The 27,960-nt window shown below is 47.2% G+C and overlaps 1 protein-coding gene across 3 annotated transcripts in view; it reads right to left on the bottom strand.

Moving 5' to 3' along the window:
• The window catches only part of SIPA1L2 (signal induced proliferation associated 1 like 2), a 232,180-nt gene that overhangs the window by 17,364 nt on the left and 186,856 nt on the right, over nt 1–27,960 (bottom strand). For 2 of the 3 annotated variants that reach the window (XM_047760317.1, XM_047760319.1), the window contains exons 12-19: nt 25,498–25,581; nt 24,093–24,193; nt 23,653–23,756; nt 21,094–21,482; nt 15,396–15,620; nt 10,920–11,073; nt 10,681–10,749; nt 7,665–7,884 (exon numbers count right to left, since the gene is read on the bottom strand). In XM_047760317.1, coding sequence (XP_047616273.1) covers nt 7,665–7,884; nt 10,681–10,749; nt 10,920–11,073; nt 15,396–15,620; nt 21,094–21,482; nt 23,653–23,756; nt 24,093–24,193; nt 25,498–25,581 — 1,346 coding nt within the window. The remainder of the gene's footprint in view (nt 1–7,664; nt 7,885–10,680; nt 10,750–10,919; nt 11,074–15,395; nt 15,621–21,093; nt 21,483–23,652; nt 23,757–24,092; nt 24,194–25,497; nt 25,582–27,960) is intronic. The other variant, XM_047760320.1, reaches the window with a different exon arrangement.

The raw sequence follows: 27,960 nt of genomic DNA, 5'->3' as shown, positions 1-27,960 counted from the left end.
TTCAAAAGGCTTCAACTGGACTTTCTCTAACATGCCTTTTCTGAACCTGCCCAGGGTGCAGCATGCAGCTGCTTGCCGACACATCTGACTAATTAGACCAATCAAAATAATGACCACCTGGCTGTGCGAGCCTGCACTGAAGTCAAGGAAAGGATGCAATTAACCAAGGGCACCTGTAATTGGGGGTGGCTGTGAAACGCTGGCATCTGGACTAGGACGTGTGATTCGAGACACGAAACCTCTCTCTCTCTCTCCTGGCACCTTCCACACGCAGCTCCTAGCCCGCCTCTGACAGCTGCACCTGTCATACCCCGTTTTTCATACCACCCCATTTAGATGTGGGACCACCACCCTGCCATTTTGAAGGGCACCCAGTAGTGGGTATTTTATCAACACTTTTCCTGCCACCCTCTGTCTCCACATGCTTGTCTCCGTTGAACTAACAGCCCTTCCAGAATGTTCTGTGTGTGATGTTCTCTGTCCTTGTCTCCTCCTCTCTTGATGGCCCCTTCTGAACCCAGGGAGGCACTGCAGGGCAGAGGCTGGGCTGGCTCCGCCCACATCCTATCTTCACCCAGAAGCTGAAGGTTCAAACCCCCAGGCAGAAAAGCCAGGAAGCCCAAGGACCTTCAGCCCCTTACCTATCACTTTCTCTTGTCTCTCAAACACTTGGGCTGCTTTGCTCAAAGCAGGTTTTCTGCATCGAGTGTAAAGAAATTATTTAACTGGCTGGGAATGACTTTTGCCAATGATGTCCCTGCAACTGCATTCATCAGGAACAGGGGTACGCCTCACAGTGCTGGGAAGGGAGTCCCGGGCCGGCTGTGAGCAAAGAAATAATACTTCACCGGAGCTTTGGGCATCTGAGAGCCTACAGTCAAACCTGAGGCACATTCTATTTGAAGCCCACATTCTCCCCAGTGCCCCAGACAATGCCCTGGCTGGCTTTAACCGGGGTCAGGCAGAGAGGAGATGACAGAGGACAAAAGGGGACAATGCATTGAGAAAAGAGTGCTGGGCTTAAGTCCCGTGTCCCCTGCTCGTGTCCCTCCCACAGCTGTGGACTCAAAGAGCATATTCTCCAAACACCCAATGGGGTGCCGATAAGGGAAACTGGACCATCTCGGGTTAAAGATGAGAGCTCTGACTGTGTGCAGCACAAATCTGAAGCTTGGGGGCTGGGGAGCTGCCGCCCAGCGTGAGTGAGGCAGCGGGAGGGTGGGTCCAGCGACCCACACAGCTCAGTGGGCACTCTTGCTCACCACCCGGCACTCAACGCACGCGAGACCACGCACCAGGCAGCACTGAGGACTCTGGGAAGGTGTCAGGGTGTAAGTGTCACTGGCAGAGGCAAGTGCAGGACATGCTTTTCAGCCCTCCAACTTTTATGGAGAACCAGGAGGCCAGAGGCAGGAACGTGGTGGGTCATACTCCTTCTTTAATAGAAACGATGACCCCACTTCCCCTAGAGTCAATGGGACTTCTGTGTTTATTTGATGCTCTGGAATTGGCAAAGATGATGAGTAGCCTGGAGAAGATTCCCTTCCTGAAGAGTCTATCTGGGAGTTTCTATTGTGGCTCCATGGTAACGAACCTGACTCGTATCCATGAGGATGTGGGTTCGATCCCTGGCCTCACTCAGTGGGTTAAGGATCCGGCATTGCCATGAGCTGTGGTGTAGGTCACAAACACAGCTTGGATCTGGTGTGGCTGTGGCCAGCAGCTGTAGCTCCAATTCGACCCTAGCCTGGGAAGAGCCTTCCATACACCGTGGGTGCGACCCCAAAAGGACAAAAAACGAAAAAAAAAAAAAAAGAGTCTATGTGGAGGTATATATACCCACACAACTGTCCCTGGTGTGCTGGTTAAATGCCTGCTGTTTGCCTGGTGGTGAGGCAGAGCCGTGGGTCAACCAGACGAAGCCCATCCTCTCATGAAGCTTAGAAGGGACACAGAAAGAGAGAGGAAACAAATAAATGAGAACATATAAGCAGACACAGGTCTTTCAAAAATAAAACCAGGAGATGTGGCCGAGGAGCCTGATGGCATCTTTGGGGAAGGCCTGGCTGGGAGGTGACTCTTGCCAGGACACAACCGAGAAGCAGCTGCTTGAGGAAGAGAGCAGTTCCGGGAGAAAAGCTGTGAGTGAACATGGAGTGAAGCCCAAAGGCATCGTCTTTCAGTGAAACAGGGGAGCCTCATGTCAAGGACTGTCACCTTCAATGGACTAAGGCACGTCCGTTCCTGTCTGAATTACCAAAAGGAAAAGCTCCCCTGGCCCCTGCCCCCGCCCATGCTTGGAAAATCATATAACTGGGGGACAAAAAAATGACCTTTTTTTTGGGGGGGGGGATTTGAGACTCCAAATCACCAAAAATCCTTTACAACACTTTAAACTGACATCAGGCATCACTGCTTCTATTGCCCAGGTGACGTTCACTCAGCATCTGAAAGCATCTGTTCAAGGTGCTACCAGGTATCGTCTCTGAAGAGAGGGATAAATAGCCAGCACGACGCAGTCTCTGCCCTTGAAGAGCCATCGAGGAGCAGATGCACCCTGTTGCTGCTGGTCTGGGGTCTGGGGAAGACACCTGCAGGGAGCCAGCCCCTGTGCTTGGTGCAACCACGGCAGCTGTAACCAAGATGTTCCCCAAACTTTCCAGATGGGGAAGAAAAGGCATGACTGGCCTTAGGGAGCAAAGCCTGGTACATCAAGGCCAGTTCTCTGAAGCCAACACTGCCCCAGAGCCCAGGCTCCTCCTCTGGCCAATCTCGGAAGGAAAGTGACTCATGGCTTCTTAAGGGCAGCTAATGTCCAGACATGGCCACCTGGGCTCCCTGCTCTCTGGCCTGGACATCGATCCTGTGGCTTCCTGTTTGTTTATCTGGACCCTGAAATCACAGGGACCATCTTGATTGAGTCTGACTTTACTGCTGTTGTTATAAACGCCCAGGAGCCTTCATGACAGCACTTCCTGGTGGTCAGATAGCTGAGGTTTCACAATCACTCTCCAGAAACCAACAGAGGTTTACTAGAGGGGAGACTGGGAGCATCAGAAAAAAAAGAGAGATGCGTCATGCTGAGACAGAGGGCACCCTGCCTCTGATGGTCATGGCCACGGCTGTGATGCCAATAGATCAAGGGCGACACTTCTGCTGACCAGCAGCTCGGGTCACCTGAGCCACACGTCACTCAGATGCCAGGGGTCTGTGGCATCCTGCATGTGTACCAAATCTACAGGAAAATGCTAGTTTCTTTTATTCTAAACTTCCTGCACCCCTTTTAAACTCCAAGGGGCATCTTTTGGGAGGGTGTAGGTCATACCTATAGGATTTGGGAATGGGTATAAGCCAATACTCTGTTTTCATCTTTCAAAACTTAAGAACTCTGGAGTTCCCATCATGGCTCAGTGGTTAACGAATCCGACTAGGAAACATGAGGTTGCGGGTTCGATTCCTGGCCTTGCTCAGTGTGTTAAGGATCCGGCGTTGCCGTGAGCTGTGGTGTAGGTTGCAGACTCGGCTCAGATCTGGTGTTGCTGTGGCTGTAGCGTAGGCTGGTGGCTACAGCTCTGATTAGACCCCTAGCCTGGGAACCTCCATATGCCGAGGGAGCAACCCTAGAAATGGCAAAAAGACAAAAACAAACAAAAACTTAAGAACTCTCATTAGTCCATCCATATAGGAAGACCTCCATCACTCCTTGGAGTTTGGATCAGGAATTCTTAAGCATTCTGTAAACTTGCCACATGGCCCTAGCAGCTCCTGTTTTTATACCTCCAAGTTGAAGACATAATAATATAGCACATTGAGGGGCTCCCCTGTAAGGAGATATGGATCATGACACGGGTCACACACAAAATGTATTTGTTAAGTATCATTTGTCTTCCAAGGCTGGATTAAGCTCCTGATCACAGAAGAAGAGAAATTCTGAGACAGGTTCAGGTTTGAGTCTAAACCTGTCTGAACGAGGAGTCGCCACAGTGGTACAGCAGGTTAAGAATCTGACTACAGTGCCTTGGGGCACCAAGGAGGCATGGGTTCGATCCTGGGCCCCGTTAGTGGGTTAAAGGATCCAGCCTTGCAGTTACAGCTCAGATTTAATCCGTAGCCCAGGAATTTCCATACGCTGAGTGTGGCCATAAAGATAAATAAATAAATGAAATAAAACTGAAGGAGAAGGCTGGGGCTGTGATCATCTCATGGAGGAAGATAGGGTGTGGTCATGAGGTCTCTTGACATCCACTGTGAAAAGATGGACTCGCCAACCTTGCCCCGCGCTGTCCTTGCTCCAAATGAGGACCAAGATCCGAGTGAGTATCTACAAGTGGAAGGTCAGGTGCTCCCTAGGAACACGGTGGTTTCTACATGCTCTTGCTGCACCTACCCAGCCACTGAATCATCCAGGGCTACAGGCGCTCGCACAACTGACCTCCATTCCAAGTTCTGGCATGAAGCTAGGTCCCTGAGAAACTAAGAGAAACACCTGGGCGACCTCACAGAGTCCCCATGTCTCGCTCACAGGCACCTGCTGGGCACATGTCAACTATCTGGCTTGTTCCGATGTCAGACTGTCGAACTGCCAGGAGAGTCAGCTTTTTCACAGGGGTTCTGCTGAGCAACCAGAAACCACAGAACGCAAAGGATGATGGTAACTAATAAGCACATAGCTGAATGTGGGAGTCGGAGGTCCCACAGTTGAGTGTCTGCCCAAGGATAGCCTGATGCTTGGAGCCGACCCCCGTGCTGGGCAGGGTGAAGGGAATCAGGAGTTCTGGGGGAGGCACATTCATTCAAATCACCTCCACATCCTATTTACATCTCGTCATCTTATCCATCAAACCTAGAGAGCTTTTTTTCTGAGCAGGTTGTGGAGTTTAGAGATTAGAGGAGTCACACGGCCAAATAAGGAGGTTTCATCAGAGAATAGCAAACAGCAAGGGCCACTCTTACTGCTTTTCCTTGAGAAGCGAACAATGAAGGCACGCGAGGCGGGTCTGAACTTGGAGAGTGAATAGCGAGCATATCCTGCCTACTTCCACTGCGCCTTTCTGCTTTGAACACACTTAAAAAGGATATAGCCCTTCAGCAGGTAAATGGAGAAATAAATTGGTCTATCCAGACAATAGAACATTAGTCAGCACTTAAAAAAAAAAAAAAAAAAGAGGTATCAAGCCATGGAAAGATATGGAGGACACTGAATGCATTTTACCAAGTGAATTACTAAAGAAGCTGATGTGCAAAGCTACAGACCATAGCATTCCAACTATAGGACGTTCTGGAAAAGACAAAACTGTGGAGAGAGTAAAAGGACCAGTGATGACCAGGGGTTAGGGAGCGAGAGGGATGAACAGTTGGAGCACAGAAGACTTTTAGGAAAATGAAAATATTCTGTACAATACCACAACGGGAGTTCCATGTCATTATGCATCTGTCCAAACTCAAAACTCACAGAATGTACAACACTGGGAGTGAAGCCTAATGTCAAGCCTGGACTCTAGGTGATGATGACATGTCAATGGACACTAACAGATGCACTACTGTGGGGAGGGGAGAGTGTGCATGTGTGCGGACAGGGTGTGTACGTGGGAAATCTGTGTGCCTTCTGCTCAGTTTTGCTGTGAACCTAAAGCTGCTCGAGGTAAATAATGGTTATTAATAAACATAGTGGGGGGTTCCTGCTGTGCCGTAGTGGAAATGAATCTGACTAGTATCCACGAGGTTTCGGGTTGGGTCCCTGGCCTCGCTCAGTGAGTTAAGAATCCGGTGTTGCCGTGAGCTGTGGTGTAGTTTGCAGATGCGGCTTGGACCCTGCATTGCTGTGGCTGTGGCAGAGGCTGGCGGCTACAGCTCTGATTTGACCCCTAGCCTGGGAACCTCCATATGTCGCAAGTGCAGCCCTAAAAAAAGAAAAAAAGAAGGAAAGAAAGAAAAATAGTGAAGCCAAAATAAAAAAGGATATACAGCTGGCCCAGTAAACAATGTGGAGGTTGGTGCATGGACCTCCTGTGCAGTTGAAAATCTGCATATAATTTTATAACTGGCCTTTGTATCTGAAATGCCACGTTTCCTGACTCGACCAACTGTGGGTCGTGTAGTCCTGTGGTATTTACACTGGAAAAAGTCTTCAGGAAAGTGGATCCATGAAGTTCTAACCTGTGTTGTTCAAGCTGTAGGTCTTTCACAGGGAACCAAGTGAACGTAAGAAGGGAAGTACTGCCTTTAACACATAAGCCGTAGATGTCACAATCACACCTCATTTTAAATGAAATACATAACAAGAGTTTTACTGGTTTTAGGAAAGCTTTTTTTTTTTTTTTTTGTCTTTTTAGGGTCGCATCCGTGGCACATGGAGGTTCCCAGGCTAGGGATCTAATAGGAGCTGTAGCCACCAGCCTATACCACAGTCACCACAATGCCAGATCTGAGCCAAGTCTGTGACCTACACCACAGCTCACGGCAAAGCTGGATCCTTAACCCACTGAGCGAGGCCAGGGATTGAACCTGCAAGCTCACGGTTCCTAGTCGGATTTGTTTCTGCTGAGCCACGACAGGAACTCTAAGAAAGCTTTTTAAGTAGCCATTAAAGTTATCTATTTACAAAAAAGGACAAACACTTGGAGAAATACTCGGGTATTAGACTATGTCTGTCTGAACTTTCATACCTTTACCAAGAGGGAGTATGAGGGTTTTGCCAATTCAGGCAAATGGACTTTTCATAATGGGTAGGATATTCTGTTACTTAAGGAAATAGATTAAGAATTTTATGAGGCTAGGTTCATTTCCAATTATGTTAAACATCGGAAAGATTATTAGAACTTTTATTTCATTTGGCCTGGGACTTACATGTGTATTATGAAGTTCAAATTGGTTCTAAAGATAATGCTTTCTATGATGAAATTAAAAAAAAAAAAACCTGACGATGAATATATTTCTGATTAAATCCTTATTCTTCCCATACAATAGAAATTAACTATGAAGAAAGGAAATAAAGCTAACTAATTTAAAAAAAAATCACCCTTTAACACTGACTTGTTAATAAGGAACTAATATGATGTAAAAATGAAGGGTTTTAGGATTTGAAGGAAAATCATCTAGAAATTATCCAGTCAATTCATGGCCAGTAAATTGGGGTGAATAGGATACAGAGACTCTAAGTGACAACCTAAGGACATCATGCTGCTGTGGGAAGAGCCAGGTCTGGGGCTCAGGTGTTCTGACAGCCATCCACCACCCTCTCCATCATCAGCTCTTGAAGGTCAAGAAGAAAGAGACACAAAAATTTAAAAAACCAACCTTCCTCCTTAGATGCTGCCCACTGGAAAATCTACCCCTGTGCTACAGTTTTCTCTTCATAAAATCAGGTTTAATAGACGCTGTTTCTTTATGGATGTATACCCGAGCTAAGGTATAATGGTCACTATTTTACTCAATCAAGATGTTTACTATGGGTTTTTCAATTTTCTGCCAAGTTGGTAGTGGTGCTTAACTTTAAAAATGTCCTCCTGGGGGCCTTTATCACATTTAAAAATTACAAAAAAAAAAGAAAAAGAAACATCACCCAATGATGTGAAGTTTGAAACAGAACCAAGACCCCCCACCCAGGTCCCCATAGGAGACCCTCTGCCGAGCCCGTGAGGCAGGTGGCCCACCCTGGCACTTACTGCGCAGGCTCCCCAGGCTGGGTGCTGGCTGGGTGCGGGGGGGCAGCGTGCTGTGGTAGGGTGGGGTGGTGCTGAACAGGATGTCGTTGGGCAGTGCCTGGTCCAGGATGGAGCTTCGGGAGCTGCCGAAGGAAGACCCCCTCCGATGGCTGCAGATGCTCTCGTCCGAGAGGGTGCGGTACAGCGAGCGCCGTGGGGACAGGTTCCCATAGAAGGAAAACTAGGAGTTCACACAGGGGAGAGGGGAGAGACATGTCAGAAAGCCGAGCACGGGGACTCACTGAGTAACTCGGGGCGAGGGGTGGGGGTGCCACACCACCATGGGAGCATCTCTGAGTGGTCTCTGAGCGGTTCCCCCAGTGGGCAGAGCCTCAGCTCAGGGAGGCTACACCAGGCACGTGGGTCACCCAGGCAAATGCACAAGTGCTTCCTGCAGTTATTGGATTTGGATGTTTGCCTCCTTTGACATTCTGTGAAATATTACCGTAAATTAGACATGCACAGCTTTATTAATTCTGAAATGTTAAATGGAACCTCCATAACCTTGGAACTGTGGCAGCTTCTGAAAATACGTCAGGTTTCCATTTCAGGCAATAGTTATTCAAAACCACACCTAGTGCTGGCTTGACTTTAATTGGAAATGACTACATTTTCATATTAGGCAATTTCTGTACCAGTCAACTACATGCAAGGTTCAATCTCATCTGGATAAGAAGAGTAATATTCATTCTTGAGCCCTGCAGTTAAGCCCCACCAAGGGTGTTATTGGTCCAGTAAAATCTTATTGTGCTTTACAGTCTCACTCGCAAAAGTCTATTACAGTTGTTGAAAATGGAGTTATAATAATCAATCATAACCAGATTTACAGAAAGCACTAAAGTCATTGTGCATTAAATAGCAGATAGGGAGGAAAATTCTTTTTTTTTTTTTCAGGGCTGCAACTGTGGCATATGGAAGTCCCAGGTTAGGGGCTGAATTGGAGCTGTAGCTGCCAGCCTACACCACAGGCACAGCAACACCAGATCAGAGCCACATCTGTGACCTAAACCATGGCTCGTGGCAACCTTGGATCCTTAACGCATGGAGTGAGGCCAGGCATTGAAACCATATCCTCTTGGGTACTAGCCGAGTTCGTTACGGCTGAGCCACGGCAGGACCTCCCGAAACTTCTTACTAAAGAAGCAAGTAGTCAAAAACTCAAGAAAAATGAAATCAAATCTGAATTTCCTTCTCCTTCTTCTATATTCTGAACCACATTCCTTTTATATAAATAATAGTAACAGCCAGAATGTTTGCATCAAGCAAATATAGAAATGGCTATTTACGTTTGTGAGTGCAGCCAGAAGGCTAAAAATATTTCTATTGTATACGTTCCCTCCATTCTGTCAAGTCTGTCCAGCTGATGAATGGGAACCAGAGTGTGTGTGAACTACCAAGTTTACACTACGAAAAGAGGTGATTTGTCTTCGAAGGAAAAAAACACCTGTCAAGGAAAAAGTTCATTCCTATGAAAAGGAAAGCTATTTGCGCTTTTGTTAACAACAGTCTACACTGCAGTTTATACAGTGTTATATATGGGATTCGATACAATTTTTTTTTTAAAGCTTCACTCTGACTGAATTCTTCTGGGATTCCCTCTTCACACACGGCCAGAGGGCTCATCAGAACATGATTACAGGCCCATTAGATTAAAGCAGCTTTGAGGTAGGATCTAATTAGAGTGTTCGTCTAAGAACACAATTAGGTTAATTGTGCAGCATTGTTTTATTATAGGGAAGACAGGAGCAGAAAGACTTGCTGTTTACCCTGACCACAGTCAATATGGCAAGGCCAGACTTTATTCTTTTCATTTGGACAAGAGAGCACTGGATAGAGGGGAGAAGACCTGCATTTCATTGCTGACTTGGCCGCCAAATATCTATGGGAACACCTCAGTTACCTGCAAAAAGATGAGACTGGGCTAGATTACCTGTGTGTCCTTTTCATATGTTCCATCACTTACCAAAGTGGTTTAAGAGACGTAATAATAAAGCATGAAACTAAAACTAATCAGGACCCTAAGTAACAGTAACGAGGGACTGCTCCCTAGCGACGGAGGTGTGCCTTGGAACATGGGGTTGGTTTGGGGGACTGCTTTGGGACTGCCGCTTGTGAGTGTCGCACAGCTTGACAATCTCACTGCAGGTTCCATCCTCTTCGTAAAGCCCGGCAGGCAGTGGAGGACCTGGCTCCAGCCCGTTTCTGGAACAGGATTACATGTAAGCAGGATGGCTTGCAGAACTCCATCCTTGGCTTGGTAGAGTTCCAGAGTGAAAGTCGGGTGGTGTGAATTTTAACAGCTACTACTGCTTTTTTTGGCCATACCCAAAGCATGCAGAAGTTCCCAGGCAAAAGATCAAACCCACCCCATAGCAATGATCTGAACCACAGTAGTGACCATGCTGGGTCCTTAACCCACTGGGCCACCAGGGAACTCCCAGCAGCTACAATTTCTTTTCTTAATAGTAAATTGGACTTTTTAAAAAAATTGTGGCTCCGCAGTTAACGAACCCGACTAGCATTTGTGAGGACACGCATTCTATCCCTGGCCTTGATCAGTGCGTTAAGGATCCAGCATTGCTGTGAGCTGTGGTATAGGTCACAGATGTGGCTCAGTTCCTAAGTGGCTGTGACTGTGGTGTAGGCTGGTGGCTACAGCTCCGATTCAACACCTAGCCTGGGAACCTCCATATGCTGAGGGTGCAGCCCTAAAAAAACACAAAAAGACCAAAAAAAAAAAAACCCTAAAAAATTACAATGACATACCATTACATACTCATTCTAATGAGTAATTAGAAGAGTAACAGCTACTGTTTCTGATCACCCGTTATGTGCTGTGTGGGTTATCTTTGCTTGTAACTCTGCAGTACATTTCTTGTTGCCTCTCTTTTTTCAGAGAATGACACTGGGCCTAGAGGTCACCTGCACAAAATCACACCTGACAGTGGCAGGAGCTGAGATTGGAGGCCAGGCCTACCTGCCTCTGGCTCCCTCTGTCCACCTGGAAAGCTGCCCTTTCTGACGTCCTCAGGCTTACTCTGCTTTCCTGGTGGAATAAGAGTGAAAACAGCTGACCGGACAGACAGCTATGGGGAGGATCACGAGAAAAACCACCCAAGGGAGACTTCGGGGGGCGGGGGGGGGGGGCGGCTGGTGTCTCTTGAGGCTTTTCCTGAGTGTTTCCCGGAACATGAAAGCCCCACCCAAGGTGCTAACCTTTCTCCTCCCCTCCTCCACCAAGGGGCTGTCGGGAAGCATCAGTTTCAGAAAGTCTTCTTTCGACAGCACGTGCTGAGTTTCCGGAACAGCATCGCCCACCACGGTCTGCTGTGGCACCGCCGTAGACAGGAGCTCCATCTCCCCGTAGAGCCTGTGGCCACAAACCAGATGGGAAACTAAGATGAGTTGTTTTGTGCAGCACCTGCAGCCTGAAGAATTAAAATCCGGTAACCAGCGTTGACCATCACTTTCACAGACACCCAGCTCTGAATGGTGCAGCTGCATCACCTTTGCTGCACTTCCTCCAGATCCCTGGAACACTTTCCATGTGTGAAACGAGCTCGACTGCAACGTGAGATTTCTGAATAATTCGGAAAGAAATCAGGTCCCCAAAGCCCTGGATGAGAAAACATGCAGCCAATTTTTCCAATAAGAGTGTGTTTTCCCTTTCCTGATCTGTGTTAGAAAACAAGAGTTTCAATAATTCATCAGAGATTATTGTGTGTTCTTTGAAGGAAACCTCGTGCTTTTCAGAACTTGAGGGAGCCTTGCTCCTGGGGCTGGACAACCACATGTCACGTCCTCCCAGCAACACGGAGAGCAGAAAGCCTGGTGTTTAAGAGCAATCGATCCAGGCCTGTGCCAAGCATTTTTATTATCAGCAATTTTGCCAAGCTGCTTGGATAAATAAAGCAGCTGTCCCCTGTAATTATGGACTGGGATTTTGTGGTTAGTAGATGCAAACTATTACATTTAGAATGGATAAGCAATGAGGTCCAATCACTTGGGATAGAACATGATGAAAGATAATATGAGAGAAAGAATGTGTGTGTGTGTGCGTGTATGCCTGGATCACTTTGCTATACAGCAGAAATTGACACAACACCGTAAATCAACTATATATATATATAAAAGAAATGTACTTAATGGACAACAGAAGACTGTTGAGCTGAATTATTGTTATCAGCTCTTTTCCAGGGAGAAAACTGGGGAGTCATGTGTAAAGAGTTTGGTCTGGAAGACCCATCTGAGCCAGGGAATGTTCCTGAAGACACAGTAGGCGAAGAACCCGGGGCCATACTGTGAGCGCAAGTGGGCGATCTGTGCCACGTGACCTGGCAAAGTGGTGCTCTCGGCATCCACGGCCCACGGTGGCAGCCACACCTGTGTGCCGCTGTCCCGTGTCACCAAAACGACACTATTCTAAAGCAAGTCTGTCTCGTCACTGTGGGACGGCTCACTGGGAAATTATTAGGATACACAACTCACAGGCATGCTGAAAATTAGAAAGAATATATCTTAAAGCACTGCTGTTCTCGCTTTGCTCCTGGGGTAGGTTCCTGAACTTCTCGGCTCTGGAAGCACCAGCAGTGCTGACGATGTGAATACAGTGACCAGGGAAGCAGCTTTAAAATCTCTTAAATGTGACTGAAGATCTGGCTGGCTTGTAGGATGGCAGGACTTGAACATGGGAGCAAGGTGTACAATGAGTCAAGGATATTCCCTAATTTACACCGGTGCACAAACTCACCTGGCCGTAGTCTCACATCTGTTTCTAAGCATATCTACAGTGACTGGGTGACATGCTATCTGACAGAATTTCAAATAGAGTTGGTGTGGTCCTGCAGGTCGGCTGTCCTGATGCATTTATCACATCCACATTAAACAGTGGCTACATTGGATGGGATGAGCAGGGCCCACCGAGAAGAGCCCTGGTCAGAAGCCTGGGAGGCCTGGGTTTGAGTCCCAGCACTAACCTGCTGTGATAAGAGGAAATAACCTCTCTGCTCACAATACTCCCCACACTGACTTTTATTAAAGTCAATGCCACTAAATCAGGGTTAAAAATACACGAATTTGGGAGTTCCTGTTGTGGTGCTGTGGAAACGAATCTGACTAGTAACCATAAGAATGCAGGTTTGATCCCTGGCCTCACTCAGTGGGTTAAGGATCTGGCCTTGCTGTGAGCTGTGGTGTAGGTCCCAGATGTGGCTCAGACCCCTTATTGCTGTGGCTGTGGTGTGGGCTGGCAGTGGCAGATCTGATTCAACCCCTAGCCTGGGAACTTTCATAGGCTGCAGGTGCGGCCCTAAAAACAAGCACAAACACTGGGGGCTCTCTGCTAAGAAGAGTTCATCCTTCTCTAGCCCTTTGGGAGGCCCTCAGCTGAAATCCAGCCTCACACTAACAAGGAAAGTGTTTCTACAAATAACTCGGGGAGCTTACAAGGCTCAGGATGGACCTCTGCAATGCACTCCAAAGATTCCATCAGACAGAAATACCAATGTTACCATGGGCACACTTGCATTTATGATCAGAACAGGTCTTTATCTCAAGATTTTCCTATAAGTGACTCATTTGCAATTATTGGCATGATGCATTTTTTTTTTTTTTTAAAGCCACAATGTGCAGCAGTTTGTTGTGAGAATCTTAGTTCCTGGACCAGGGATTGAACCTGGGCCACAGCAGTAAAAGCACTGAAGTTGCTTAACCACAAGACCACCAGGGAATTCCCCCCACTTTTTTTTCTTTTTTTTCTTTTTAGGGCCACACTCGCAGCATATGGAAGTTCCCAGGCTAGGGGTAGAATCAGAGCTGCCCCTACAGGCCTATGCCACAGCCACAGCAACTCAGGATCTGACCAACATCACAGCTCATGGCTACGCCAGATCCTTAACCCACTGAGCGAAGCCAGGGACTGAACCCACATCCTCATGGATACTAATCGGGTTCTTAACCTGCTGAGCCTCAATGGGAACTTCCCATCTTTTTTTTTAAACAGAAAGATTCCATGTTCAATATTAGCACTAAAATTATTTTTTAGGAGGCAATATCATGCCAGACATGTTTAAGAAAAGCGATACTAGTTCATAGACAATGCTTAAGATCTAGAAAGCTCTCTGAAAGCCACTGCAGCCCCCAGCCCCCTATACACAATATACACATCTGATGACCCAACTGACACACGCAGACACAGCAGCACACAGTGACCTCCTCGCTTCATGTACATGAAGGTTTTGTAAGGCTGTCTTTTAAAAAATAAGAAAACCTGGAGTACCCATCGTGGTGCAGCGGAAATGAATCCGACTAGGAACCATGAGGCTGCAGGTTCGATCCCTGGCCTCGCTCAGTGGGATAAGGATCTGGCGTTGCCGTGAGCTGTGGTGCAGGTCAAAGATGCAGCTCAGATCCCGTGTTGCTGTGGCTCTGGTGTAGGCCGGCAGCTATAGCTCTGATTAGACCCCTAGCCTGGGAACCTCCATATGTGCAGGTGCAGCCCTAAAAAGACAAAAGACAAATAAAATAAAATAAAATAAGAAAACCACCCTGACCGGTCTTGCTTTGCATTCGTGAAATGTGATTTCTTACACTTGTCTCTTCAAAGACATATCGGCATAGTTTTCACACGTGTTATGGAATGAGGTGTCAGAGTTTTCTCCTCCTTTCTTTTTTCCCAACAGATAAAAAACAGTCCCTCCCTACCTGGCCCTGTGAAACCTGATAACTGAAAGGGAAATCAACGCCATGCTAAAATGAGGTAAGGTGCTTTTTCCTTCATGCTGTCCCTTAAACGGCAACTTTATGAAACACATGCACAGGCTCTGTGCACATTCACACTGTCCTTGAACTTATCTGCAGAATCTACATGCACGTCATCAATAGCCCTTGGCCGTGACTTTCCTATTGTGAAGGAATATGTATATTTTTTCTCTTCTTTTTTTCTATGATCGTTCTTGCAGCATATGGAAGTTCCTGGGCCAGGAATCAAATCGGAGCTGTGACCTATACTGATGCGGCAGCAAGCCATACCCTTTAACCCACTGTACCAGGCTGGAGATCAAATCCATACCTCTGCAGTGAGCCAAACCTCTGCGGATGGAGTTTTTTTTTTTTTTTTTTCCCTCCTTTTTAGGGAACCTCTGCGGTTGGAGTTTTTTTTTTTTTTTTTTTCCCTCCTTTTTAGGGTCACACCTGTGGCATATGGAAGTTCTTGGGCTAGGGGTCGAATTGGAGCTGCAGCTGCCAGTTTACATCACAGTCCCAGCAACGCCAGATCCACATCACATCTGTGACCAGTGCGGCAACACTGGATCCTTAACTCATTGAGTGAGGCCAGGGACTAAACCCACATCCTCGTGGATACTCGTCAGGTTCTTAACCCGATGAGCCATAATGGGAACTCCCGCACTTGGATTCTTAACCCCCGGTGCCACAGTGGAAACTCCCTACTGACAGCTTGTTGAATATAAAAACCAGAAACAGAGATTCATTTTAATTTTACATGAAAACATCAAGGGAAGAAAAGACTTTAAAAGACTGATATAAAGGCCAACATTTTAAGAGTTCTACAAAGAGGTTTCTAGATGTTTCCTTTTTGGGACATCTGTTCCTACTGGGGGAGGTGGAGACACATTAGCTTAGTCAATGCCCTAAAGGCCACTGCTGCAGAGAGAGGATGCCAGGATGCCTTACCGCTGACACTCAGGCATGTCGGGCTCCTCGGGTGGCGGGCTGCCTTCCGACTTCTTCCAGCCGATGACGTATTTGTTCACTGCCCCGTGTCTGTGGTAGGGCTTGGTCGTGGACCCAGGGACCTGTTGACCACTGCTGTGAGACACGATGTAGACTTTGGAAGTATCCAGAGACCCGGTACTTTTAGAGCAGTGAGTGGAGGGGCTTCCTGAATGGTGGGAGCCACTGGGGAGAAAACAGACAGAAGCTGAGATGGGGTCAGATCTCAGCTGCGGGCACACTGCCCAACTCGGGGCCACTAGACTTGACTCTGTCCTTCTCAGTGAGCAAAGTCAGGCAGAGGGTGTCCCACATGGCCGTCTTTCTGACCCACACCTGGTTAGAATACTCCATTTCCCACAGGCCAAGGAGGACCCCCTGCAAACTGTATGTCTGTGGCCAGAAGGATGTTAAAAGCATGGCCAGGGAATGTCTAACAGAAAAATGAGCACCATTCTCATGCTTCAGAAGAAAAGAAACACAAATAGAGAATAAATATTAGACAAGGGGTTCAACCTCAGCTGCCACCAGATAAATGCCAGTGCAAACCATAGCAGAATATCACGTAGGTCCTTGTTGGTTATCTGTTTTATTATTATTAATATTATTATTTGTCTTTTTAGGGCACTTGTGGCATATGGAAGTTCCCAGGCTAGGGGTCCAATCAGAGCTGTAGCCGCCGGCCTACGCCACAGCCACAGCAACGCGGGACCTGAGCCGCGTCTGCGACTTACACCACAGCTCATGGTAATGCCAGATCCTTAACCCACTGAGTGAGGCCATCCATCCTCATGGATGCTAGTCAGATTCATTTCTGCTGAGCCACAACAGGAATGCCTATCTATTTTATATATAGTCGTGTGTATATGTATATCTCAACCCGCTAATTTATCTTCTCCCCACCCCAGTGGGAAAACCTAGTCAGTATTCTGTAATGATCTATATGGGAAAAAAATCTGAAAAAGAATGGATATATGTATATGGGTTACTGATTCACTTTGCTGTACACCTGAAACTAACACACATTATAATTCAACTCAATTATAAGTATCTCTCATACACACACACACACACACACACACGTGTGCGCGCACACACATAGAGAGAGAGGGAATATCATGGCACACTCCAGATTGGCAAAAAATGAGACTGTCTGATGGGGAGTTCCTGTCGTGGCTCAGTGGTTAACGAACCTGACTAGCATCCACCCCTGGCCTTGATCAGTGGGTTAAGGATCTGGCGTTGCCATTAGCCGTGGTGTAGGTCACAGGCACGGCTTGGATCCTGCATTGCTGTGGCATGGGCTGACAGCTGTGGCTCCTATTTGACCCCTAGCCTGGAAACCTGGGAACTTTCATATGCCATGAGTGCAGCCATAAAAAACAAAGAAAAAAACAGAAACCACAAAGTTTTAGATGTTTCAATTACAATTCTGGCAGCAGAGCTGAGGAAAGCAGGTGAATAGCACTTTCAGAAAACTCGACACGCGGGTGCACCTCAAGGATTCTGGGGCCAGACTGTGGTCCCTTAGCAGTGGGAGACCCCAGGCAAGTTTACTAACCTCAGTTTTCTCATCTGTAAAATGGCCCACCTCAGAGGGCTGCTTTGAAGATTACCCGAGTTAGTATCAGTGAAGCATTTAGAATAGTGCCTGACACAAGCTAAGCATGCCATAAATGTGGTTAGTTCTTTTAAAAAGTGATGCATGAAAGAATTAGTCACAAGTTCTTGCTACTGAAAGAGTTTATCACAGGGTTTCTCGGGTGACAATGGTGTGATGAAATGCCATCTTATTCTGAAATCTCTAACCAGTAAATACTTTGACTGAAAAAAAAAAAAAACCTATGTATAAAAGCCAAGTGTCATTCAATAGAAAAAGGGAAAAAAAGAAAAAAAAGAAAAAAGAAAAAGAAAAGAAAAAATATTAAAATGGACTTTTCACAGCAGTTCTAAACAAAAAAAGGAAGTAGTCAGTCAATCTATTTGTAGGTCTTTGCATGATGGAGACCCCATAGCATTTGAGAAATTAAAACACACAACAAATAAAACACCTCCTCTGTCTATGCCTCTGAATCACTGGGCTGCTGGTGGTAGGTCTGGTATTCCTGAGTAGGACTGAGGCTCCCTTCATGTGGGGTCTAGGTTTGGGCCCTGGGGAAGGTGTTCTAGTGCCTTCCCCTGCTGCAGAGTCACCTAAGGAGTAAAAGAGGAGTGACCAAACAGGCACCGAGAGACGGTGCTAATGATCATTTTCCCTTTACTGGGTGGACACCGGTCAGTGAACTCACCCCCCCCTCATGAAAACTCCACGCCCCGGGGATGGGCTCTGAAGGCCCATAATCTTCCCCTTAAGCGTTTTATTTTGACAAACTTCAGATCTACAGAAAAGGTAGAAAGATGGGAGACACTCCACCCCCAACCCCATCCAGACCCCTCGCTGTTACCACCTTGCCAGCGCTCCCTTCTACAGAGATTCCTCACGGCACCACCTGGAAAGGAGCTGTGAGCTTTATGACATCACACGGCTATATTTCAAGATCTATTTCCTAAGAATAAGGACGAGCTCCCGCATAGCAACAACAGGATGACCAGGCCCAGAAGCTCAGGTTCAAACGCAATACCGTTATCCAACAGGGTCTGTATGCTCGTCACCCAGTTTCCCAGGCACACTGATGGCTTTAGTTTCCCCATTCAGAGCCCAGTGAAGGACTGTGTGCTGCCTTTAGCTATGTGGACATTATGCGTTTAAAAGCTTTTGATTATCCCTTAGATGTTTAATAGTTAAAGTCCAGGGTACCCAAAGTCTAACATAATTAATATGCTGCATATGCTATGCAAACGTCTACCCTGAAATCACCAAAGGAAACATTTTTTTTGAGACTGTTGTGACTGATGACAGTGTGGTCACAAGCGCCATGTGTTTTCCCATTTGTTTTATAAAATGTATTATCCTAATTCAGGCTCGATGAAAAGTGTCTTTTGTCCCAACAGTAAAATATTTTAAACTCTAGAACGAACGTGTTGAGTCCATTTGATGAGCAATATGGTAAAAGCCTCTGTTTAGCAGACGCAGCACCATTGTAAAGATTTTCTTGGAAGCTGGTAAACATTCTAGAATGTTGGCAATAAGGATTTTTTCATGAATCCCTTCCTTCTAGACTCAAGTTCTTATTTTAGACTTTCACTGCCAACTTCCAATCCTTTGTACTGAGAGTATGATGACATGAATAGGGGTAAACAAGAGATAATCACATGAGCTGTTTACAAAAGAATCCAGAACGTGGGTGTTTTTTGTTGTTGTTTCATTGTGGTTTTTTGCAGTGGATTTATTTCACTTTGCAAAGCCTTAGTTAGGCTAATATGAATACTGCTTTGTATTCGGAGCTCTTATCTAAGTGCCCTGCCCTCACAGGAAAAAAAAAAATCCAAACCAAAAACCAAAACGGTTCGCTGAATTAAAAGCACTGAGCAGCAGAAGAAAGTAGGCTAGGGATAAGCTTGTGTTGCTTAATAGTAACTGCATACCCCTTCATTCCCCCTCATTTTCTCCTCACACCAGTGTGGTCTGTCTTAAAGAGTTTTAACTCCTCCTTTCCTGCCCACAGTGCAATCCTGGAATCACACCGTATATCCAATTCCTTATTTGCTTTATTCCTGGATGGCTGTTGGGAGCATGTGTGTGTACGGTGGGGCTGGCAAGGGTGGCAGTGGGGTTAGTGTTAAAAAACCAGAATCAGAGTATTACACAACCTAAATGTCCATCAACAGAGGAATGGATAAAGAAGAGTGGTACATGTATACAATATTACTCTGCCATAAAAAGGGACAACATAATGCCATTTGCAGAAACAGGGATGGACCTGGAGATCATCATACTAAGTGAAGTAAGTCAGAAAGAGAAAGGCAAATATCATGTAATATCACTTATATGTGGAATCTACAAAAAAAATGATACAAATGAACTTATTTACAAAACAGAAATAGGCCCATACACCTAGAAAACAAACTTATGGTTACCAAAGGGGAAAAGGGAGGAGGGATAAAATAGGAGTTTGGGATTAAAGCATACACACTACTATATATAAACTAGATAACCAACAAGGACCCACTGTATAGAACAGGGAACTCTGCAATATCCTGTAATAACCCATAACGGGAAATAATCTGAAAAAGAGTATATATATATATATATATATCTGAACCACTGTTCTGTACACCTGAAACTAACACAAAATCTTAAATCAACTATATTTCCATAAGACATTTTTAAAAAATGAAAAAGGATGGATATGTGTAGGTGAATAACCGAATCACTTTGTTGTACAGCAGAAATTATTTCAGCATCGTAAATGAACTATATAATTCAATAAAACTTTAAAAAACAACAAAAAAATGAAAATAAAAGAGAAATAGGACAGGTAAAAAGGAGTTCACTTGTGGTGCAGCAGGTTAAGGATCCAGCGTTGTCACTGCAGCAGCTTAGGTCTCTGCTGTGGTGTGGATTTGATCCCTGGTCTGGGAACTTCCATATGCCATGGGTGAGGCCAAAAAAAACAGAAAAAAGAAAAAGAGTATGCCAGGTATGGATCTGGGCTCTTGGACCTGTGACCCAAGAAGAGCTGACCCTGTGTACCTCCTACTTGCCCTCCAATGAAGGGGAGACAAGTGGCATCACCTGGGGGAGGTACACAATGGGCACCAACTGGCTTAGCCAGAGGTGAGCGCTAAGAAGCAGCTCAAACAGGGAGGGAGTCAGTACTTGCGGGGAGGGGTGACCAGCCAGGTGCTCAGCTCCTAAGAGATGCTTCTGCTCTTCTGCTCTCTGGACCACTCCCAGTCACAACCCCGGGGCGGGGGTGGTGGTGGGGGCTCAGCTCCAAGCTGCCCACACACAGTCTGAACTGAGCAGAGCAGAGGGCCGACGACACTCATCACCAGAGACATACGTGCCCCAGGCTGGACCCCGGCATTTCGGGATCTGCAGGGTCTCATTGCCACTAGGTTTGGAGAGGGGGTCCCTTGTGCGCTAGCAAGTGAAGTTCCTTTTGCCTCCACACACAGACATTTCACATTTTATTTTAAATATAAAATATTAATGCAGCTAGTAAAAATACTTGAACAGTTTAAAATTTAAAATACATTAAAACCAACTTTAAAATCTCCTTTTCTCCAGCCCTCCCCCATGGGTCAGGGGACAGACAGGCAGAAGTGTTCCAAAGGCTAAATTTATTTATTCATTCATTTTTTTCCTTTACCACTGCACCTACGGCATATGGAACTTTCCAGACCAGGGTTCGAATTGGAGCTGCAGCTGCCAGCCTATACCACAGCCACAGCAACTCAGGATCCGAGCTGCATCTGTGACCTACACCACAGCTCACAGCAACGATGGATCCTTAACCCACTGAGCGAGGCCCACTGAGTGAGCATCCTCATGGATACTAGTCTGGTTCGTTACTGCTGAGCCACAAAAGGAACTCCTATAATCACAAACTTGTTAACATGCAAATTTCAGATTCCAGAAACCAGCATTTCATTGGCAGTCTGGCTCATGGGTGATAAGGCTCTCAGGTGCACTGTGTTCTACTTCAGGCCCCTGCCCCCACCCCTGCAGGTGACGGTACCCAGGTGCCAGGAGCAGGTGCCAGGAGGCTCTCACCTGGAGTGGGAGGAGATCTCGCTGAGGTCACCCAGGCTGCCGTCAGTGGCCCCGCTGGTGGAGATGGCCGGCACATAGCTGTGGACAGCGTACAGCTTGGCCTGCTCATCATCGGGCCCCGGGATGTCAGCGGCGTCAGCCCACTGCTCTGGCCGTCCATGGACCAGGGACCGGCTGCCAGGCAGGTGCACAGGGCCCAGGACCGTGGCAGGCATGCATGGAGCTGTGTCGATACCGCTGTCCGTGGAAGCGCCTTTGATGTAGGTTAGCCCCAGGAGCTCTGGGTCCATCAGGTCCCCAGACCCGAAGTGCTTGTCGTCGCTGGTGCTGGAGGCGTTACTGGACAGTGTGTTGCTGCTGGAGTGGCTGGAGCAGCTTTGCTCTCCAATCTTGAGAAGAAAGAGAAATGGGAAGGATTTCAACAAACCCTACACTTGGCGTTTCTATGAAGCCATGACTCTCAACCTGACGCACGAAGCTACAAACCAGATGACTTCACCAGAACCCTTGCCACTCACTCATCCACAGGAGGCAAGGAACAGATTTACTTTTTAAAATTACCCTGGTTTGGGGAGTTCCTGTGGTGGCTCAGTGGGAATGAACCCGACTAGTATCCATGAGGATGAGGGTTTGATCCCTGGCCTCGCTCAGTGGGTTAAGGATCGGGCGTTGCTGTGCGGTGCAGGTTGCAGATACGGCTCGGATTCCGCATTGCTGTGGCTGCAGCTCCAATTCGAACACTAGCCTGGGAACTTCCATACACTGCATGTGTGGCCCTAAAGAATGCAAATCAATCAATAAATAAAAAATAAAAATACCCTGGTTTTATGCATAAGTCCCTGGGTCATAATTCCTCCCATAATTCATCTTAAGATACATGGGTACCTTTTCAAATCTTTGTCCAATTATTTGTACACAATGCACAAAAGTGCTGTCACCATGTCACTAACCAGAAAGTAATCAATGAAGGTTACAGGAGCTGGGAATGTATGTGGGAAATTAATAAAAAAAAAAAAAGGAGAGCAGCATTTTATCCAGAAAATGCCCCTATGACAAATGACAGTGCCAGGCCTGGGTTTGAGGCAGAAGGCCTGGGTCTGAATCACAGTGGTGGGACTGCAGGCAGTTAGTCGCTCGGCCCCCTCTGTGCTGATTACACTGACCCAGTGATTGATGTGGTGACCCAACCAGCTGACACATGTAGAGGCATTTTGCACCACTAAGCATAGAGGGGGCACAAGCCACTTTCCAAGTGAGAGCCGCCCGGGGCTTAAGAGGTGGGGTGCTTGTTACAGGAAACAGGAGTGCTCTCAGATGCTGGGAACATGAAGCCAAGAGAATGGGGTACATGTCCCCATCTGACTGATGTTCCATACTGACACAGCCCCTCTTCTTAGCCTCGTAAAACTAATGGTCAGCAAAGGGCTGGGGAGTAAGGAGAGCCAGCCGAGCCCTGATCTATTTTCACGTCGTCTGGCCCTTCCTCCCGTCCTATTGGATCCTTCAGCAAATCCCCCTGCCCTTTGTATCAAAGAGCAATATTCTCAAGGTCACTCTAGCCCCTGCCTCCACAAGCAGGTAGAATCAATCGGCTTCGTAAGGCTGGTTCCAGACAATGTCGGGGCACAGGTAGGGGAAAGATGCCACATGTTCCCACATAGCACTCAGCTCTAGAGCTCACCAACAACCCGCAGAGGTGGAAGGAAGAACTCAGGTCTGGAGCTGATAAAACACCTGCAAATTCTGAGAACTGAGCTACCTGGCAAAGGTGGCTTCATTTGGCAACAGCCACAACTGCCATTTTCTCGTTTAACTGGGTGCTCTGTTTCCCTGAGCTACAGTCACCTCCATGACTCATCTTTTATTTTTTGCAAGAAGGAAACAAAGCCACGTTGTGGAAACTTCAATGCCTGTTAGTTGGCTGTTGCTCATGTCACTGGGCATGGGATATGGCTGTGCCCTGGGCAGCCAGCTCTGGGGCCAGGGCAGCTCTGACCACACACCCTACTTTTCAGGAACTTCCAGCTTCTGTACTACACCCATGAGCAGATAATGCGTAACAGATTAACAGCAGCTAGGATCAGGGGCTAAGGCTATATACTCTAGGCTTTGCCAGTAATTTCTTTTCTTTTCTTTTTTTCTTTTTATGGCCGCAGCTGTGACATATGGAAGTTCCCAGGCTGGGGGTCGAATCAGAGCTGCAGCCGCCAGCTAGCACCACAGTCACAGCAAATCAGATCTGAGCCGTGTCTTGCAACCTACACCCCAGCTCACGGCAACACCAGATCCAATCCACTGAGCGAGGCCAGGAATTAAACTGGCATCCTCACGAACACTATGTCAGGGTTCCCAACCTGCTGAGCCACAACAGGAACTCCTATATGACCTTTCTTTGAGGTTCTTTATAAATCAAGGGGGAAAAAAGAACCTTAACTTTTTATTTAATTATTATTTTTACTTGACCCAAGAGCCTTGTGAAGTAAATGACACCACTGAGAGCCCTCAGGAGCAATGCTAACCCATCACGTGTGCCAAGAGGGTCAGAGGGGAGGGACTTACGTGGGAGAGCTTGTTGGGGGAGTCTTTGCAGCCTCCGTCCTTCTGCAGGCCTCGGTCTTTATAGGAACTCAAGATTTTGGAAGGTGGGCCGTGCCATTTGGTTTCTGTCCCACAAAGAGAGAAGGCTTGATGATCTAATTTCCAGTGTTAACAAAGGAGCAGAGAAACCCAGAAGTGCCCGACCGATGGTTAGATGAACGTGACCAGGGCCATGGTCCAGGGCCTTCGGATCCTACCCATGGATCATGCCCCCAGAGCAGGCAGAAGCGTCACCATAATCCTAACGCTGCATTTCCCAGGCAGCAGAGCCACCACCCAGCCCAACCGCATCCCCAACAGATGTTGGGAGGCCTGGGCATGCTCTTTCACGTGGCAGGAAAGCATGAATAGGAGGGGCAGGAAGAGGAGGGGCAGCCGGGGGGGCGGGGACTCCTTGTTACCCGAGTGTCTGCTTCCTTCAGCAGTATCCTCTCGATCCCTGGACCCTTCACATTCCAAAGGGCTGGAGCCCTGGTGCTCCAGTAGCAGGGGAGACTGGCACCTGGAAAGGACACAGTGCTGAGCACACCTCACCACCAACACCAACCTCGCCACAGGTGGCCCCTGTGTGTGCTGGCTCCCAGCAGGGCAATGCAGGGGATCCCTACTCAGAAGCTTTCTCCCAGCAGATAGAAATGCAGTGTTTGTGGAGAGGCTCAGAGCATCCTGAACGGGGCTCTCATTTCACCACTGGGTCAATAAGGTACTTGGATGACGCCATTTACAGATAAAGAGGGCGGCGGATGCCAGGCAGGTGGAAGGACTGGACGGCTCGTCCCTGATGGGCTAAGAACAGGCTCACTGCTTCTGTGGTTGCTGTTTCTCTTGTGCGTTGATGCTGCTTTATATCAACGTTTTTACGGAAAAAAGAAATTGGTGCTAGACCACATCCAGGTTTTATGAAAATTCCAATTATGACAATTCGCTCTTCCAAAAGAAACTGTGGAAAATTTCCTTCTATGTTTAAAACGCATCTCAACTGAGAAAAATATCTTTATATGCAACATTTAAGACTCCCCTCCATGATCTAAGGTGGGGAATGCATGTAACAGCCTGCAAATCTCCACTTCTCAGCCCAAATTAGAAGGAAGGGGGGTGCCAGGGAGAGACCACCCCGCTGACCTGGCCATTTTCTCGGCTCGATCAGTGCAGCAGCTCCTTCGAATGCCAGAGGCGAGACTGGGTTGCAACAACACAGAAACACTGGTGCCGGGAGCATCTTCTGGGAAAAGCACAGCCAAGGCCCCGGGACCCCCCTCCTCCCTGAAGTATAGGAACGTTTCCCTGAGTTATTGTATCGGGCAGTTCTGTGTCCCATCCCAAGCGTTCCCAGGCTCCTGGACGCAGCATGCGCACCCACTGCAAGGGCCGGCCCTGCGCCCAGCTTCCACTTGCTCTAACAGGAGGCAGAGAAGACGTGCCAAATGCTAAATAAACCTGTCTTCTCTGATTCTGGGCTATGTTTCGGAGAGAGAAGTATTTGGGAGAGAGGCTGTGAACTGACTCCTCGTCAGCAGTTTCAGTGAAGAGAAACTCCCACAGGCATTGGCCCAGGGGGTCTCCACATCCTTCATTTTCATGTGTACAGAAAAGACCCTCCCTTATTAAAGAGAAAAAATGGACAAGCTCCAAGTACAAGCGAATGCCACCTCCACAGAAATGGTGAGCTGTCTGGACTGGATGAGCGACCTATCAGGGGCCCACCTGCTTTTTTCTATCCCCCAGTGGCCTCCTGCACAGCACGTGCACAGTAAGTGCTTCTGAATGTCCCCCCAGGGGCCCGCAGAAGGTACAAAGGAGTCATACCCGTCGTGTCCAACTTGTGGCCTCCAGGGTCCGCTCCTGCCAGGGCCGGGGTCGCTGGAGGATGACTGGTTGCTGGGCGAACTCCTGAAATGTTGACCAGCATCATTAACAGGCCACTGAGGCGCCTGGGGGCCAACAGCATCATGACCTGGCTTGTGGTGTTTTACAAATGAATTCACTTTTCCCATGACAAAGAAAAGGGAGACACACGCATTGCAGTCCTGGGCAAATACTCTAAGAATGGGTGATGCCGTGAGATTTCAGGTGGGTTGTGGGTGGTGACTGATTATAGGAAAGACACATGGCAGGAATGAGCCTTCACCCTTAATAGATCTCAAGCACACATGACTCCAGCGAAACAGGAGGAACAGCAGTAGGATCCCCCAGAACACAGAATTATGAAAACATCACTACTTCTTGCTATGAAACTTAATGCAAGGTATGTTTTGGTTCTCTACTTAAAACCTATGCAGAGGAGTTCCTGTAGTGGCTCAGCAGAAACAAATCCAGAATCTGACTAGTATCCATGAGAACACAGGTTTGATGCCTGGCCTCACTCAGTGGGTTAAGGATCTGGCGTTGCTGTGAGCTGTGGTTATGTTGCAGATGTGGCTCAGATCTGGCGTTGCTGTGGTGGTGGCTTAGGCTAGAGGCTACAGCTCAGATTTGACCCTCTAGCCTGGGAACTTCCTTATGACGTGGGTATGGCCCTGCAAAGACAATAAAATAAAATAAAACCAAACCTACGTAGAGAGAAAACACTACAGTTGGCAAAACCACTTCTTTTGGCGCATCTATGGAATGCCATCCTATTTATTTCTGACACATAAAAACGAGTAATACTTCTGAACATGCACTTGTGAAGATGTGCTCGTCAAGTTGCCGTTTTGCTACTAGAACCCTTCCCTATAATTTACTAAATTCTGCGCTCATGAAGGAGGTTCTGTAGACCCCCTGTACCTGGCCTACCTACCTCATGCATTTCCCAGAATATGGGAAGTTTATAAACTCAGCCAACCTTCGGCAAAGGAGACCCAGAGCCAAGATGTTTTGGTGTTCAATTAAAGTAACATCATTCCCATACTTATTTTTAGAAGAATAAACTAGAAAAAGGGAAGGGGGACCCTATAGTTTAATCTCATTAACTGTTTGTTATTAGTACATAGCCAGGCTGTGGTTTTCTATGTGCCTGGAATGGTTTTAAGCACTGCTTTTCTCCCCCCCTCCTTTTTTTTTTTTTTCTTTTTAGGGCTGCATTTGCAGCATATGGAAATTCCTAGGCTAGGGATCAGATCAGAGCTGCAGCCGCCAGCCTACACCACAGCCATAGCACTGTGGGATCTGGGCTGAGTCTGTGACCTATACCACAGCTCATAGCAACGCCAGATCCTTAACCCACTGATCAAGGCCAGGGATGGAACCCAAATCCTCATGGATGCTAGTCAGATTCCTTTCCACTGTGCCACAACGGGAACTCCGAGGTGGACATCTACTGAATGACTCAAGCCTCCTGATGTCCTGTGGAGGTCTCTCTTATTACTAAGTTTCTTTTTCAGAGAGGAAACTGGAGGCCAGGAGAGGCTAAGTAACAGGCCAAGGTAACATCAGCACACAGCCTGGCCCAGCATCTGCTTACAGTGTCCTCTCTGTTAGACCAGAGCCTGACAAGACATTACGAAGAAACTCATGGTGTCTCCATGGCTTGGAAGCTACATGAAACCTAAAACGAAAGGAGTGGGAATTAACAACAGAAAAAAATCTATTTGTTCACTTAAAACCACCTCTGGGAAGGACGAGGCCCCTGACTCTTACCAGCTACTAACGCTGTTGCATTTAACTTTCAAACAACTGCATTATCTCATAGAAAAGTTAATTTTATTTTTAAATTAACTAATTAATTATTAATTTTTTGGCCTAGCCCGAGGCATGTGGAAGCTCCTCAGCCAGGGATTGAACCCATGCCTCATCAGTGACTCAGCCAGGTTGTTAACCTGCTGAGCCACCAGGGAACTCTGGAAAAAATTAATTTTTTTGTTTTGTTTTTGTTTTTTTGTCTTTTTAGGGCCACACCCAAGGCATATGGAGGTTCCCAGGCTAGGGGTCGAATTGGAGCTGTAGCCACCAGCCTACGCCACAGTCACAGCAACGCCAGATCCCAGCCATGTCTGTGACCTACACCACAGCTCACGGCAACACTGGATCCTTAACCCACTGAGCAAGGCCAGGGATCGAACCTGCAGCCTCATGGTTCCTAGTCAGATTCGTTTCCACTGTGCCATCATGGGAACTCCTGGAAAAAATTAATGTTAAACTCAACTCATTTTGCTTAAAATGAGAGAGAAAAAAGCAAAGAAACGCTAATGCTCTTAGGACCTCTTAAAATACTGCACCTGTGAGGATGATGGGATTTAATTGCCGATTTGACAGTTTTGCTTTCTTTATATTCAAAACTGTCTATACTGA

This window comes from Phacochoerus africanus, chromosome 15 (genome assembly GCF_016906955.1).
Source record: "Phacochoerus africanus isolate WHEZ1 chromosome 15, ROS_Pafr_v1, whole genome shotgun sequence".
Classification (NCBI taxonomy): Eukaryota; Metazoa; Chordata; class Mammalia; order Artiodactyla; family Suidae; genus Phacochoerus; species Phacochoerus africanus.
Note: the sequence above shows the minus strand (reverse complement) of the source record. Positions and strands in the feature narration are given on the sequence as shown.